Genomic DNA, 14603 nt, shown 5'->3' on the forward strand with positions numbered 1-14603 from the left:
TGATTCAGGATAAGACAAAAACACGATTTGGAAAATGGATTCATGTTGTATATTCTCATTATATAATTTTTGTAAATTTTTAACACAAAAAAAGTTGCGGACTGCAGCTTTAACATCAAACATAACATTGATTAAACTAAATAACAGTCTGTGCTTGCAAAGATAACATGGCTGTATATGTTTTTTTATGTTTAGACATTTTGCTTCCACATTGCTTGAAAGGTAAACTATATCATATATGTTTTATATTTATATATTTTACTACCGAAATACATTAGCATAGAAAATGTCCTGTGCTTTCAGGAATACCCCCTGTTGATCTGCTCCAATCAAGCCCTGACAGAGTCCTACACCAATAGGAATGCTAATTGATGGATTTCTATAGGTAGCCTATTACCAGAGCTGGGTAGTAACGGATTACATGTAATCTGGATTACGTAATCAGATTTCAAAAATCAAATACTTGCAATTAGAGTAAACTACTTTTTAAAATACTCGTAATCAGACTACAGTTACTTTTTTTATGGATTACATGATTACATATTATTTTCACAATGGCAGTAAATTGTTCACAATTAATTAATTTTTCTAATTTTTAATTTTTTTTTTAACATTTACATTTATTCATAATAAACCTGCCGCTTATATACGTTCGTGATTCTTCGAGTTTTTCCAGCAGTGAGGGGGAGGGGTGTGGAATCGTTCACAGAAATCAGCAACAACAAGAATATTAGTTTTTGTAATGTTGCGGTTTTCTAAATTGACTTAATTTTAAGTAAATATGTTTTAAAATCATAAGATGTGATTTTGTTTTATTCAGTGTTACTATCAGCAAACACTAACAGATACATTAGTGTTAGTATTTTGAAGTGTCCATACCATAGAAAGAATCTGTTGAGGCTCTTGTTGGTGAATAGAATATATATTTTTTGGAATATATTTTTTCTTTGCATCTGTCAAAGATTATCCTACAATATATGTCACATCAAAAAAGGGTTAGCACAAAAGTAATCTAAATGTAATCCAAAAGTAGTCAGATTACATTACCAAAAATCTAAGAGATTATATTACTGATTACAAATTTGGTCATGTAATTTGTAATCAGTAACTGATTACAATTCATAAGTAATCTACCCAGCTCTGCCTATTACATATTTGGGATTGAAGAGGAAATAAATTATGGCGATAATTAATTACATGAACATGCTCGAATAGGCAGGGATATTTGAAAACTGCGATCAGTCATACCTGGGCACCAAGCACCCATAAGACAAAAAAAAAAAAAAAACATAAAACAACTTTAAATTAACAAACAAACGACCAAACAAACCACGCAGACATGGCAACATGGGCGCTCCCACCCGCCCTAGAATTTAAAGAGCGAGGGTGAACGCGCAGGCGCAGTTAAGAGGAAACGGTTGAGGTTCATTTCATGGTATATGAGGTTGACTTCGTACGGATTGGGAGTGAGTGAGCAAGAGAGAGAGAACGAGGGAGGGAGAGAGAGGGGGTAAGAAAAAGAGAGTTTAGGATTCACGCTTTGGGTCAACCAACTAAACGTGTTACTCAAACTGAGACGGGGATACGAAACGCTTGTAATGACAGCAGCGTCAGGATAGCTGAATTGCGTGAGTAAACACAAGAGGCATCGCGCAGCTGATAGCAACAAATCAGGCAGACAGATCCGAGAGAGAAGACAGGAATAAGGGATATCCAGTTGGGTTGCCCCGAAAGCGTGGACAAGGCTGTAAACCAGGTAAGTAGATGCTTAACCAATTCAAACAACGGGCGTGATCCCGCGTAGCAACAACCTCCTCCCTCGAGATAACCTTTCATCTGTTTCACGCTTTTTACAGTCACCTAAACAAAGCAAACAATTAGCTTAACGCACAGCATCTCTTGTAAATGGCTAAGCGTCCACAGGACATGTGCACTCATTCTTTTGCGCGAGTAATTTTGAATGACGACAACATGTCTTCTTGGGCGTTGGATGCACAAACTAAACTGAATTTGACGAGAAAAATCCGCGTCAAAGTTTCACCGCCGCACGAAGACAAAGATGGAAAGAAAACTTGATCATAACTCAAGACGCATGAGTCCACAGCGCCTCGCATCGTAGATTAGCCCAACCTTACATCATAGGAAACCTCGTGTTAGCCGCACAGGGTTTCGTTCTGCATTAAAGTTAGTCTGTGGGTCCGGTTCGCGAGCTGTCATGTGCAGTTTAACGGTGACATACGTGCACCTGCTTGGCCGTGATTAGCGCGGCTGCTCGGCGGGCCTTTGGTTCTGATCAGTGCGCAGTGGCGGATCCAGCAGGCCTCAGATAGCAGCCAGCTCACTGCGGCTGGAGGACACGCGTGTCCTTATGAAAGCGGCCCAACTTTCATTGTTCAATCACATACGGCTCTTATTCCCTGTTAAATGTGTCACAATGCAAGAGCGCGATTGCGGAGAGTTGCGTGGATTACGTCCGCTACATGTGCAACTGACTAGACTTATGAAGCGCAGTGATTATTCAAATTATGTTATCTGTTTGAAAGTCGAAATCGGATGTTTTAGCATTTTGTATGTGGGGTAAAATGGTTTTATGTATCGATTGTGCATGCTAGTGAGATATGGGCAGTGTCTCTCGCAGCATGACTTGACGTTTGGGCCCTTCCCACGTGAATACTTACAGACCACCATTGCACAGTAGCTACAGTGAATAAGTTACGCAAATGTTGTGTTTTCTAGCCGTTTAATGACAATTGTCAGTGTTGACCTATTATTTAGGGGTAATTACATATTTACAATAGTTGGGCATGTCATTAGTTCAGTTAACAGGTGCCATGTTCTTGTTGCCTTAAATAGCTTGCTTCTGCATACCCAGTGATCCATGAGACTACAAGTAATTGATTTAAAAGAGATTTTCATTTGTTGAAAGATAATTAAAATTAATAATTAAAAAATAAAGATAATGTGTCACATTGCTATATATATATATATATATATATATATATATATATATATATATATATATATATATATATATATATATATATATATGTTATTTCTATTTTTAAATGTAATCTGTACATGTCTACATCCCCGGTGCCCTGAATAAACATTGTTCAGTTGTTCATTTAAGTTTATATTAAAGGTGCAATATGTAATATTTTTGCAGTAAAATATCCAAAAACCACTAGGGCAGTATTATATATTTTGTTCTTTTGAGTACTTGCATTATCCCAAATGTTTCAAACAATTTGTAAATCGTGAGAAAATTGCAATTTTAACCAAGGCTCCGGGACATGTGAGGAGTCGCCTGTCAATTGCGTCATACCTGCGTTAACCCTCAGTTTCCGGTTTTATTTTGTAGAAACCATGGAAACACCAAAGATGCTTTAATATATTACATGTTTTAATAGACAAGGGAACAACTGTTTTGATATATTTATAGACAGAAAATTAATTATTGTTATATAGCTCAACACGTTTAGTCTTATTGTTTAAATCTAATTTTCTTGTTTTTTTGCGAGTACCATGCTTTACCATGCCTCAGAGAAAAACACTATTTTGTCAAATAGCTAACATATCATAATCAGATGCAGCTTTATTTTTTGTAACAGTAATACATAATTTTCTCCATCATATAATACGTTTTAAAATTAATTACATGCCATTTATCAACACATGCCATCCAGCATTTAATATGATATTCTAATATTGATCTATCTTACTGCAGTGTGTCTCAAACAAGTGTCTCACAGCAGCCACCGAGTGAACTCACAGAGTAACGTTGTAACATAATTTTCAACACACTCAAATGTATCTAATATGATAAACAGAGTTGCATTACCTCATACTCATGACCGGAAAAGCAGAAGCGGCACCGGTGACTGTGGCATAATAAAAGTTCCGCTGCTCATGAGGCGTGTGTTGCGCAATCGCTCCAGCAGCCTCGTTCAGCTCCCACTACACTCGGTCCTGCTCCGCTTCATACTACAGTAACGTTAATAATCGCATCCATGAACATGATTTCTTCCTGACTCCAATCCCTATTCTTTTGCACTGTCCATTGAGATTGAGACCACATGTCCCAAGATTCCGCTCTAAAACTTGGCGTCATCAAGCTATGCCTTTTTGAATAGGCTTCTAGCGACCTCTAGTGGACAAAATTATTACATATTGTACCTTTAATTACTTAAAATATATACTGTGGAGAATACTAAACCATAATAAGCCTTTAATATAGGTTTAATATAACCTATTTCGCAATCAAGCACTTTAAAAAGCAATGATTATGGAAGTGTCTGGAAAAAATAGCAAGAGACATTTTAATTATTTATTAATTAATAAACTTGTGTTTTCTGAGTCCGTATCGGCTGCAAAGATGAAGTTGACAATGCTGCCTCACCATCTCCGCAGTATAGTGAATTTTATAGAGAGAAATTCACCTTTCATATGGATTATACATAATTGAAGAGTATTTGTTTTATTAATTGATTCGTTTAAAAGTAAAAATTTCAAGTTTTCTATAGCTATATAGACCTATTACAGTTTCAAATTATGTATTACTCTTATCTGTATAGCCAAAAATTGCAGAGTATTTTAAGTTGTTTCCGCTGTTGTCAGGAAAAAATGCAAGCGATCGCGCCTCCGTCACTTTAGCTTCCACACTCCACACAAACACTTGGATATCTGCCTAATAATAGAGGACATTTATCTAGGTTAACGTTTGAGCGTGCGGCCAACTTAAGTTATTACTTGCATGTTTCAAATAAGCAAAATTTGAGGTCAAATGATGATAGGCAAACGTTTGAATTTCCTGCCTGGCATACTGTAATTACCACAAGGACCTGCCGTTAATAATCTGTCCGCCAAGGGCTGCGTGACTTCGCCAATTCCTGCGTAGTTTTTTTTTAAACTTATAAAATTTAGGTCGACTATGCTTCGTCTCGTCGATTAACATTTAGTCAGCTATTAGGGGGCAGCCCATACTGTGGTTTGAGGGACAGATATCCTCATACAAGTTTGTCACGGTTGTTTAAATTCTGTGTGAATTGCTATTTGCAATTAATTTTACTTCCATAATTTGCCATATTTCAGAGTAAAACAGAATGGAGCCAGACTGAGTTTGCTAAAAGGAAAAAAAAGAAAGAAAAAAACTCACCTAAATAGCTATTTGCCTATTATCAAAGACTATAGAATAACACTTAAAGGGACTTTGCTATTATGGCCCCAAGTGATGTCAGCGGAAAAAGGGAAAGTTGTTTCAGGGGATGAACAAATTGATGAAAGATTTTTTTTTTTTTATATTGGTCCATTTGGGATTTAATTCAAGAATAGCAAGATAAGTCTTGCCTTTTGTACCAAACCATCTTTCATTAGCGTTTTTCTCAGATGTAACAAATCATCATTCTTTAAGTTGACTTATGCGGTTTAATATTAACCAATGTAATTCTGGCTCATTAATCTTTAGAAAAGACATGGCGGATGCTGACCTGGACTTCACAACAGGCGATGCCGGTGCTTCTGTTACCTACCCCATGCAGTGCTCTGCTCTGCGCAAAAATGGTTTTGTGGTTCTAAAGGGTCGACCATGCAAGATTGTGGAGATGTCCACATCTAAGACCGGTAAACATGGACACGCCAAGGTGAGTGATGGCCTTGTGACAAAGCAGAAAAAAAATGTAGCTAGACTAATTTAAATAATTTTAATTTACTTACTTTAAATCCAATAACACTTATTATTATTTGAAAAGTACATCACACACACACACAAACAAAAAAATATTTAGTAGTCATAGTGTTGATGGATTGTGTGGGGATGAGTAGCTATGTTTGTTTTGCAAAATAATGGAGTTCCAGAAGTCCCTTTATCTGAGTCTTTATGAATAATGAATAAGGTACAGCTGAAAGGGAGGCCATTCATTCACAATATATGTGGGGTACTATGAAACAGATGAAATGTAATTTGATGATTTTGAATGGAAAATGGTGAAGTAAACCCCACACTTAACTTTATTTTGTTCAAAGGTTCACATGGTGGGCATTGACATCTTCTCTGGCAAAAAGTATGAGGATATCTGTCCCTCAACCCACAACATGGATGTCCCTAACATCAAAAGAATGGACTACCAGGTATGTGACTAGCGATATTAGACAGTTATACTGTAGAAGTAAATAATAGTTTCACAGATGTCTGTTTTTCCACTTTTCAGCTTATTGGCATACAGGATGGCTACCTGTCTCTGCTCCAGGACAGCGGTGAGGTCAGAGAAGACCTGAAAATGCCAGAGGGAGACCTAGGCAAAGAGATAGAAAGCAAGTTCGATGCTGGTGAGGAAATCCTGGTAAGTATTGTTAAAGCAGCCACCCTTCAGCATATCTTCCTATTTGAATGTTAATAGTTTACCGTGGAACCTCTTCATGTTTCTTTCCAGATCACTGTCCTGTCTGCTATGAATGAGGAGGCTGCAGTAGCCATCAAAGCCATGGCTAAATAAAACACAGCAGGTATATGGAGCTCTCGCTGCTGTGTGCGCATGCTTACCAGCTAACTAGGCCTGGAGCGACTGTGCCTCTCCAGTGTGCTTGCAGCAATGCACTTATTTAAATGTTTATGTTAACTTGAAACGGTAAAACAAACTTTCTAATTCTGTCAACCATAAAACCTTTACATGGACGCACGAATAAGCAAACGTGCCTGAAACTTGCAACACTGAAGAAAAAAAAAGAGGCTGTAAACTGAATTTAAGCGAAAGACGTCTGATGACTTCCATGATGTACATTAAGTTCGTTTCATATCTCTTCCAGACAGTGAATGCGGGATAATTGTTCTGTAGTAGTTAGGCTTAAAAATGGACTGATTTTATTTTATTTTTATTTTATTTTTTGTCCTTGTCCAAAAATTAGATGCAATCAGTGTCCAGAAATTGATCCAGGATGTTTAATAACATATTTAAAAAGGTTTGACAACATAAGCTTTCTTTACATATAACACTTTGCTGTTTGCATACTGGCAAATGCACTTTTAAATAACACTGAGATGTAGAACTATTTTGATCTGTGTCTGCTGTGTAAAAGAAATGACTGAGATGTAAATAGAATTTTTATGTTTTTGGAATTTCATTTTGTGTTTTACACTACCAGCTATTAATATTGTCTGATGTATAACCAAACATGATGTATTGTAAAATAGCTTTTTAAGAAGCATCATAAATGACCATTATGTGTTAATATCACCCATATCTGCTGTTATGGGTGTGAGTGATAAAGTGATTATTGTGCACTTTGGCCTTCAAAATGAACTTACTGATATCCAAGCAAGTATTTCAGAGTCTGTTCAGTAATGGAGAGCACATTTACTATTGTAGACACTCCATCTACATTTAAATTGAACACTTGTTTTGGACAGTTATCAACCTTTTACGAATTGATTTGTGTGAATATGGACTTTACCTTTCATGTTTTTCTTCTTCATTGCTTATTTTACTTTTATCACTCTCTTTCCTCACTCACTCTTGCTTGTACTTCTCTCTTTCTTTCTCTCAGGGGTTGACAAGATTCACTGGACCTGGATAGGAGAATTAGACCTCAGCAATGCTATCCTCCCTCCTTTTTTCATTCTTTCTTTATTTCTCCCTCTCTCTCTTTCTGTACTTTATAGCCCATCTGTAGGTTAAAAACTAGGAAATAAATTTAATAATCAAAATGTTCCAAACAAAATTTTAATTCTTGTGAACCAAAAGGTACATAAACAAAATGGAATTCATGGACAGTGGACTAAAGCACCATAATGATGTATGGCAGGGCTTGGGATTTTATTTATTTATTTTTTGAGAAGGGCACCTCATAACTGCCTTTAGTATGAGTGTGCCCTTGTTGATTTTGACACTTTTTTTTTTTTTTTTTTTTTTTTTTTAAATAACTGCCCCTAATATGTTCTTTGCTATCTTAAACACAGTAGCAAATGGCTATAAGAGGTCTGTTATGTGGTTAATTTTATTTATGAGCAATTACAGTGCAGAGGGGAAGTGAAAAACATTCAAGCGCAGAATCTCCTCTTAAGGACATATACAAAGACAATGATTTGTGTAATAGGATGCAGTTTTGAATCACAGGACCAAGTGTTCTGTTTAACTTCCAGTAGCTTTAATCTAAAGACCCTTAGGCAGGGAGTGACAGTATCGCACAAGCTGGTGAATGGATGGATGCAGGAAGACTTCGGATCACTTTTAGCACCACCCCTTTCCAAAAATATAAAAATACGCTAAGAATGAGACCGATAACACGCAGGAAACCAGAAACGCCATTTTATCAAGATTTCCCAAGTATTATATTTGCAACTGTTTGAGTATGCTGTGAGGTGGAAGGAGGTGCCATAAGCCTTAGATCTCTTGTTGAAATAAACAAAAACTTCTGCCTGTAATGTACTCAGTCTTGGCCTATAATGCTTTCTGTTCACACTTGACAGACAAAGAAACAAGTACCAAAATTCCTTAAAGTTTGAAGGTTGGATGAGAGATTTGATAAAAAAATAATAATTGTCCCCTTTAAAATCAATTCTGTCCTATGTAGGCCAGATTGACTGTCATGTACATTACACTTGACTACAGTACGAGTAATGTTAAGTTTTTGTTTTGCGAGATTGTGATTCAAAAATGAAATGGAAATAAACAGAAATTTGTATTCTAGCAAGACAACCCAGCCAATATTAAAAAAAAGAGCACATATAAATCTTGTTTTTATTTCAATTTGTGATGTGTTTTGGCTCATTCATGATGTAATATATTAACCACAGTGGCATAGCTGCTGCTGGCAAACTCCAAGAAAAAGGTATTAAAAGACCAAACAACCGTTATTTGAGAAAGTATTCTTCATGTAATGTAGAACATATCTTACAGATCTAACATCTATTAAACTGCATTTCTAACATGTCAGACTTACTATAAAAAGTTAAAATACACAGACAAATCTTGTTAAATTTCAGTAAAAAAAAAAAAAAAAAAAGGTTCACAAGGGTATTGTGGGGAAAGCGTAGCTTATTCAACTGTTTGCTCTTTATTTTCAGTCGTTTTCTGGACATCAATCCTCTGACGTAAAGTACCTCCTTGCTCTTAACATCATAACTTAGCCAACATCAACAAATCTTTTCACAGATTCATCGAGTGTAAAACCATACCTTATTGTTTAAAATCAATGATGATTTAATCCAACTATATTTACTGCATGGGACATTTATTACAATGTTAAAAAAGCAAATTCAAATTTACTGGGTTTCAAAAGAGTTTTCTGTAACCTGGCACCTTGTCGTGGTCATACTTTTAGTAGTTAATGTGGTTTTCCATGGTGGAAGAATCTCTGTCCAGCCTGAGCGTGAGGGACGAAGGCGTGACGTGATGCTTGCTGAGGTGAACTCTGGAATGGAGCCTGAAACATCATAAATTAATTAAATAAAGTCGATCTATTTTATATAAAACTGCTGCTAAGAGACTGTCAATAAAATGAAAATGAAACATGTTTATCCTTACCACATTTACCAATTATTTTTTTTAATTAACCAAGAGTCTTTTAATATTGAGGATACAAAAGAAGAGGTGTGGATTGAAGGTTCAAGTTATGGAATAGTGGAATGGTAAAAAAAAAAAAAAAATCAATAGTTTAAAAGTAGCAACTAACAATGTACAGGTGCTCACATCTTCGACTATGAGATGTATCAATTTCAATTACAACTGTGCCCTTTTCCCCCCCATGTGTTTTTACAGACATGTTATTTTGTCTTCTCTGTATATATCGAGTACACTGTTGCTCAAAAGCGTGTGGTGAATGGTCGAACAACTATTGATAAAACAACTGACAGATATTTAAAAAGAATATTACATTATATTATAACCTGGGATCAAGATAAAAAAAAAAAAAAAAAATCCATGTTAATGACCTTTTTATCTAATGATGGCCATTCAGAGGGGTTCAATGCAGGTTAGTGAGCTCACCTTGGCAGTAGGGATCTGGACAGCCATGGATGGAGTGGACATTAAACCAGCTGCACTCACATGTAAAGCCTGTGGATGCATGGGTCTAAGAGCAGCCTAATAATGACAACACACACAAAATAACTATTATTTATTATAAGCACATGCGTATAAACACATTTTCTCATGGAAGATGATGCTTGCAACTGAGTCTCAGTAAGTACTTACAGAGTCAGTAAAGCCAGACTGCTGATTAGCATGTTCAAGCTGTTTCTGAAGGGGGATACTAGCAGTAGGGATGAATCCTGTGAAGATCAATGAAGGAATGAAGGACCCAAAAAAAAAAAAAAAGTTTGTTTATCCTCGGTGTAATGTTTTCATTGACACATTAATGAAGGAACTTTATCTTGTAAAAACAGCACAATACTAGTCTGCATGGCATATCTCGCCAAAAGAGAGAAGAATAACTGATGTAAAGTGAAGCACAAATGTTTTTAAGGAAGAGCACAATTAAAGGGTTAGTTCACCCAAAAATAAAAATTCTGTCATTCATTACTCATGTCGTTCCAAACCTGTAAGGCCGGGTTCACACCGCAAGCGGCAGCAGAGCGGAAGCAGCGCGTTAGCAGCGCGTGAGCGTGAACTGCAGCTGCAGAGACGCACGAGTATTCACACTGGAAGCGTTTGTACAGCGTCACAGCAGCGGCTCGAAGCAACATATAAAGTGAGCATTTCTTTACAAAGACAGCTATAAATTTGTTTTTATAATTGGTCATTGTTAAACTTGATAGTCTTGAAAGTTTGTTAACATGCAAGGTGTACAACACTCACATATAAACATAAAATAGCCTAAATAAAAATAAATAAAAGCCTTGTGTCATCCATTGCTGCACACGAATGAGGTAAGCTTTGTGTTTTACATCATCTGACGCATGAACATGTTCACAAGACTGCAAACTCGACGAAAAAGACAGCAAACTCGGGTTTGATTTGGGTATGCAAGAGCCTATATTGCTGTTTGTGTAATAACTAAAATAATGTTTATATATCATATTTTCTGGCTAGTTTAGTTTAGTTTTCTATAATATACCATACTTTAGCCCAAACTGAATAATTAAAAACAAGTTTAAATTAGTAAATCTTCTATAAATATTTTTTAATATTTATTTTCTTTCATGACGTACTTCAATTATTGTTAAAACACACTAGATGTGCTTATTCTGTGCATTTTGAGCACTTTTTGTGTGAAATCATATTTATTTTGTCCATCAAAGGTGTACTTTCACTTTAATTGAGCGTTAGCAGCGCAGCAAAAAAAGAACCAAGCGCCGAAACGATCGCGGCACTGCTGCTTCTGCTCTGCTCCTGCTCCGCGCTGCCGCGCAGCCTCTGCGTGCGGTGTGAACGCTCTCATCTGTTAACATGGGCACCGGAAAAAATACGCGCTGCTTCCGCTCTGCTGCCGCTTGCGGTGTGAACCCGGCCTAAGACTTTCGTTCATCTTTGAAACACAAATGAAGGTTTTTTTTGACGAAATCTGAGACAGCTACACAACAAACTTTGACACTTCACAAAGTTCAGAAAGAGATTGTAAAACTAATCCATATGAATTTAGTGGTTTAGTCCAAAATTTTCTGATGAGAAATGATCGCTGTATATGATAAACAGATTGAGTTGATGAATGTTTATTTGAATAAAAGCCTAAATTCAAACATCATTGTTGTAAACAACGGAAACTCAAACATGTTCGCATGACGTGCAAGAACCACTGAGGTTCATTCTCATGTGTTTCACTGCACGTTTGAGCTTCCAGAAGAGGTTTGTTCTCGCGTGTCAAGCAGGTTTGGTTGAGCTTCTGTTTATGTTCGCTGATCAATGTTTATTTGTGAATAAAAGCCTAAATTCAATCTGTTCATCATATAAAGCAATTGAGTCTCTTCAGAAAATATGGACTAAACCACTCGATTAATATGGATTTGTTTTGAATGAAAGTCTTATGGGTTTGGAACGTAATTGGAACGGGTTCTGGAGTAATTAATGACAGAATTTTCATTTTTTGGGTGAACTAACTCTTTAAGATCAGTGCAATGAATGTTATGAAAAAAAAAAAAAAAAAAAAAAAAAAATCACGTGAGGTGGCTTCTTACCTGGCTGGGCAGTGAAATGGCTGTGGACAGCATAACCCTGTGGCTGGTGGGGCAGGAATGGCATGCTCTGGAAAGGTGATGCACCTACACAGATAGAAAATGTTAAGGGAGGGCAACTCACCAAGTCCAATTCTCTATAAGCGCACAAATATTATCTAAATAAAATATAGCAAAGATCAGGTTTTATTGTTACTTCTGATCTGGGTGGTGCCTGCAAAGCTGATGGGCACAGAAGCAGCATGTCCGTAAGAGGTGTGGTGCTGGGCCTGGGTGACTGCAAATGGCTCATGGACAGCAGCGCTACTTGAGAACTGCCCATGCTCCGAGGATCCAGGGAGGAAACCTGGCTGACTGGAGAATTGATGACTCTAGACAAGACAAAACTTTATGGATAAGTGGTTGCCAGATATGACCTATAAAATTGGCCATTACGGCAAAAAAAATAAAAAGAGAGAGATTCAGTATTTTAAAGATGTTATTGTTACTGACAAATTCAATGGTTGCTGGAACACCTCACTGAATACAACACAAATCTTACCAAGACACAATTCTCAATATTTTTTTCCATAATCTGCGCCAGAAAGTCTCTCTGCACAAAACATAACTTCACTTTTACAGTTTTTGGCATTACTGTTTTTAAAAACAACAAACAGCGTTACATGTTCTTCAGATTTATTTACTTACAGGCATCAGAGGTGTTTGAAACAACTGTTTACTGCGCTCCCCTAACAAAGCACTGGCTCTATTGTGACTCACTGGACTTCCTTAAACACATAAAAATAGCATTTTAAGCACAGGATAGCGGTACGATCTGATTAAGAGAACAAAATTGTGTTTTGTTGTACTAATGTCTACTAAAATTTCCTTAAAAATAATCCAAAGTCAATATGATTTTGCGGCCTTTCAATACGTCACCTTGTATGCTGAGTAGATGCTGTCCTGAGTGCAGAGGTAAGCTGGACTGATAACTGGCTGAAGGCAGTGTTGTAATATCACTGAAAATAAATGAACAAATTTATATACACTTGACTTGATAATTACACTATTTAATTTATCTAGAAAATATAAACTCAGCAAAAAAGAAACATTCTCTCACTTTCAACTGCTTTTATTCCTAGTAAATGAACATAAAAAGATGCAACAATTGAGACACTGTTTCACTGAACAAGTTTCACAGACAAATGATGAGTCCCTGAACAAAGGGGAGGGTCAATGTAAAAAAGTACAAGTGCGCGATTGAGATAAAAAGGAACACGATAGCTAAATAGTCAAAGACATTTTTATTTTTTTTATTTTTTTTTAAGAGACTTACCTTTGCTCCTTTCTGCGACGCTTTTCCTCCTCATGAAGGACTTTTTTAAGCTGTAAGAAGAGCTGATGTTTCTCCTCTTGCAACACCTGCAATTTTTCACCCATTTTTTGAACCTAACAAACAATAAATACCTCAATAAACATACTGTAATCAGCAGATCCATGGGGAACACATCACACTTCAGTGCTTCTGCAGGCCTGTTTGTTTAAAGGCCTTGAAATTAATATTTTCGGTATAATGTACCCACTGCATCACAGTGAGGAGATAGTTGGTGCACACACCTGTTCTTTAGTCTCTTCCAAAGACATTCGTTCCTCAATTTCTTTAGTTCGTTTCCTTTCCTCCTCCTCTTTCATTTTCTGTTCCATCATCTTATCCACTTCTTCCTCCTCTACAGTATGACAGAGTGAATATACAAATAATAAAGAACTGAATTTGTTGCCATTAATGTAATAAGGATCAAACTTCTGGTGTGCTATTCAATACACTGTGTTTTCTTTTATTTACTCTTTTGCTCTAGATTGGAAACACACGTGTACCTTGTCTTTTTCTCTCTCTCTCTTTCATGATATGTTTATGCAGGGCTCTGGCCATCGCATTGGACAGCTTTGGTCTCTCCAGTAGAGCGGGCATCGTGACAGACAGTGGAGGAGCCAGCTGAAGACACACACGTCTTATTATATATACGTTTGAGTTTTGTTTACGTGACATAATTGGCGCTTCATCGAAAACTATGACAAATAGCAAACGTGTCTCTCTATAGAATTAACTTACCTTCGTATTGCTGCACGTTTTCTGCAATGTTTTCCTTTGTGTTCTTTAGAAATCTCTCAGCACTTGAGAAAAAAAATACACTAAATGATATTTACGAGCGACTTGATTCGTGTTAAACCGCTATATTGTTTTTACTATTCAGTTCCGGTTTAAAATGTCACATGACCCGCTTCTTTTCCGGTTCAGTGTTTGAACGCGGCACTGGTCGCGTTGAAAAGCCTTGTCCATATCATCAAAATAATATCATAAACAATGAAAAATCACAAATTATTTTCGACGCATTTTTTTTTTTTTTTTACATTTTTGTAAACATGGTGAGTAAAGAATGGAAAGAACATTACAAAACGTAAACAAAAGGTCGTTCCAGAGATAAGTTAGATGACAATGAATAGCAAATTTAGCAAGTTTTTA

The 14603-nt window shown here is 36.5% G+C and overlaps 2 protein-coding genes across 2 annotated transcripts; one reads left to right on the forward strand and one right to left on the reverse strand.

Annotated features, from left to right (window-relative positions):
- The first annotated feature begins 1371 nt into the window (after positions 1-1371).
- Positions 1372-8741, forward strand: LOC125265604 (eukaryotic translation initiation factor 5A-1). Its single transcript, XM_048185914.1, has 6 exons — positions 1372-1756; positions 5465-5639; positions 6022-6126; positions 6207-6338; positions 6429-6501; positions 7540-8741. The coding sequence occupies exons 2-5, from the start codon at positions 5472-5474 to the stop codon at positions 6489-6491; spliced, it is 468 nt and encodes a 155-aa protein (XP_048041871.1). The 5' UTR covers positions 1372-1756; positions 5465-5471; the 3' UTR covers positions 6492-6501; positions 7540-8741.
- Positions 8606-14357, reverse strand: LOC125265603 (G protein pathway suppressor 2-like). Its single transcript, XM_048185912.1, has 11 exons — positions 14193-14357; positions 13958-14075; positions 13700-13809; positions 13419-13531; positions 13022-13101; positions 12791-12870; positions 12300-12474; positions 12107-12190; positions 10188-10264; positions 9981-10076; positions 8606-9417 (listed from the first exon to the last, which is right to left on the reverse strand). The coding sequence occupies exons 2-11, from the start codon at positions 14049-14051 to the stop codon at positions 9319-9321; spliced, it is 1008 nt and encodes a 335-aa protein (XP_048041869.1). The 5' UTR covers positions 14052-14075; positions 14193-14357; the 3' UTR covers positions 8606-9318.
- Between the last annotated feature and the right edge of the window lie 246 nt (positions 14358-14603).

Source organism: Megalobrama amblycephala, linkage group LG3 (genome assembly GCF_018812025.1).
Source record: "Megalobrama amblycephala isolate DHTTF-2021 linkage group LG3, ASM1881202v1, whole genome shotgun sequence".
In the NCBI taxonomy this organism is placed as follows: domain Eukaryota; kingdom Metazoa; phylum Chordata; class Actinopteri; order Cypriniformes; family Xenocyprididae; genus Megalobrama; species Megalobrama amblycephala.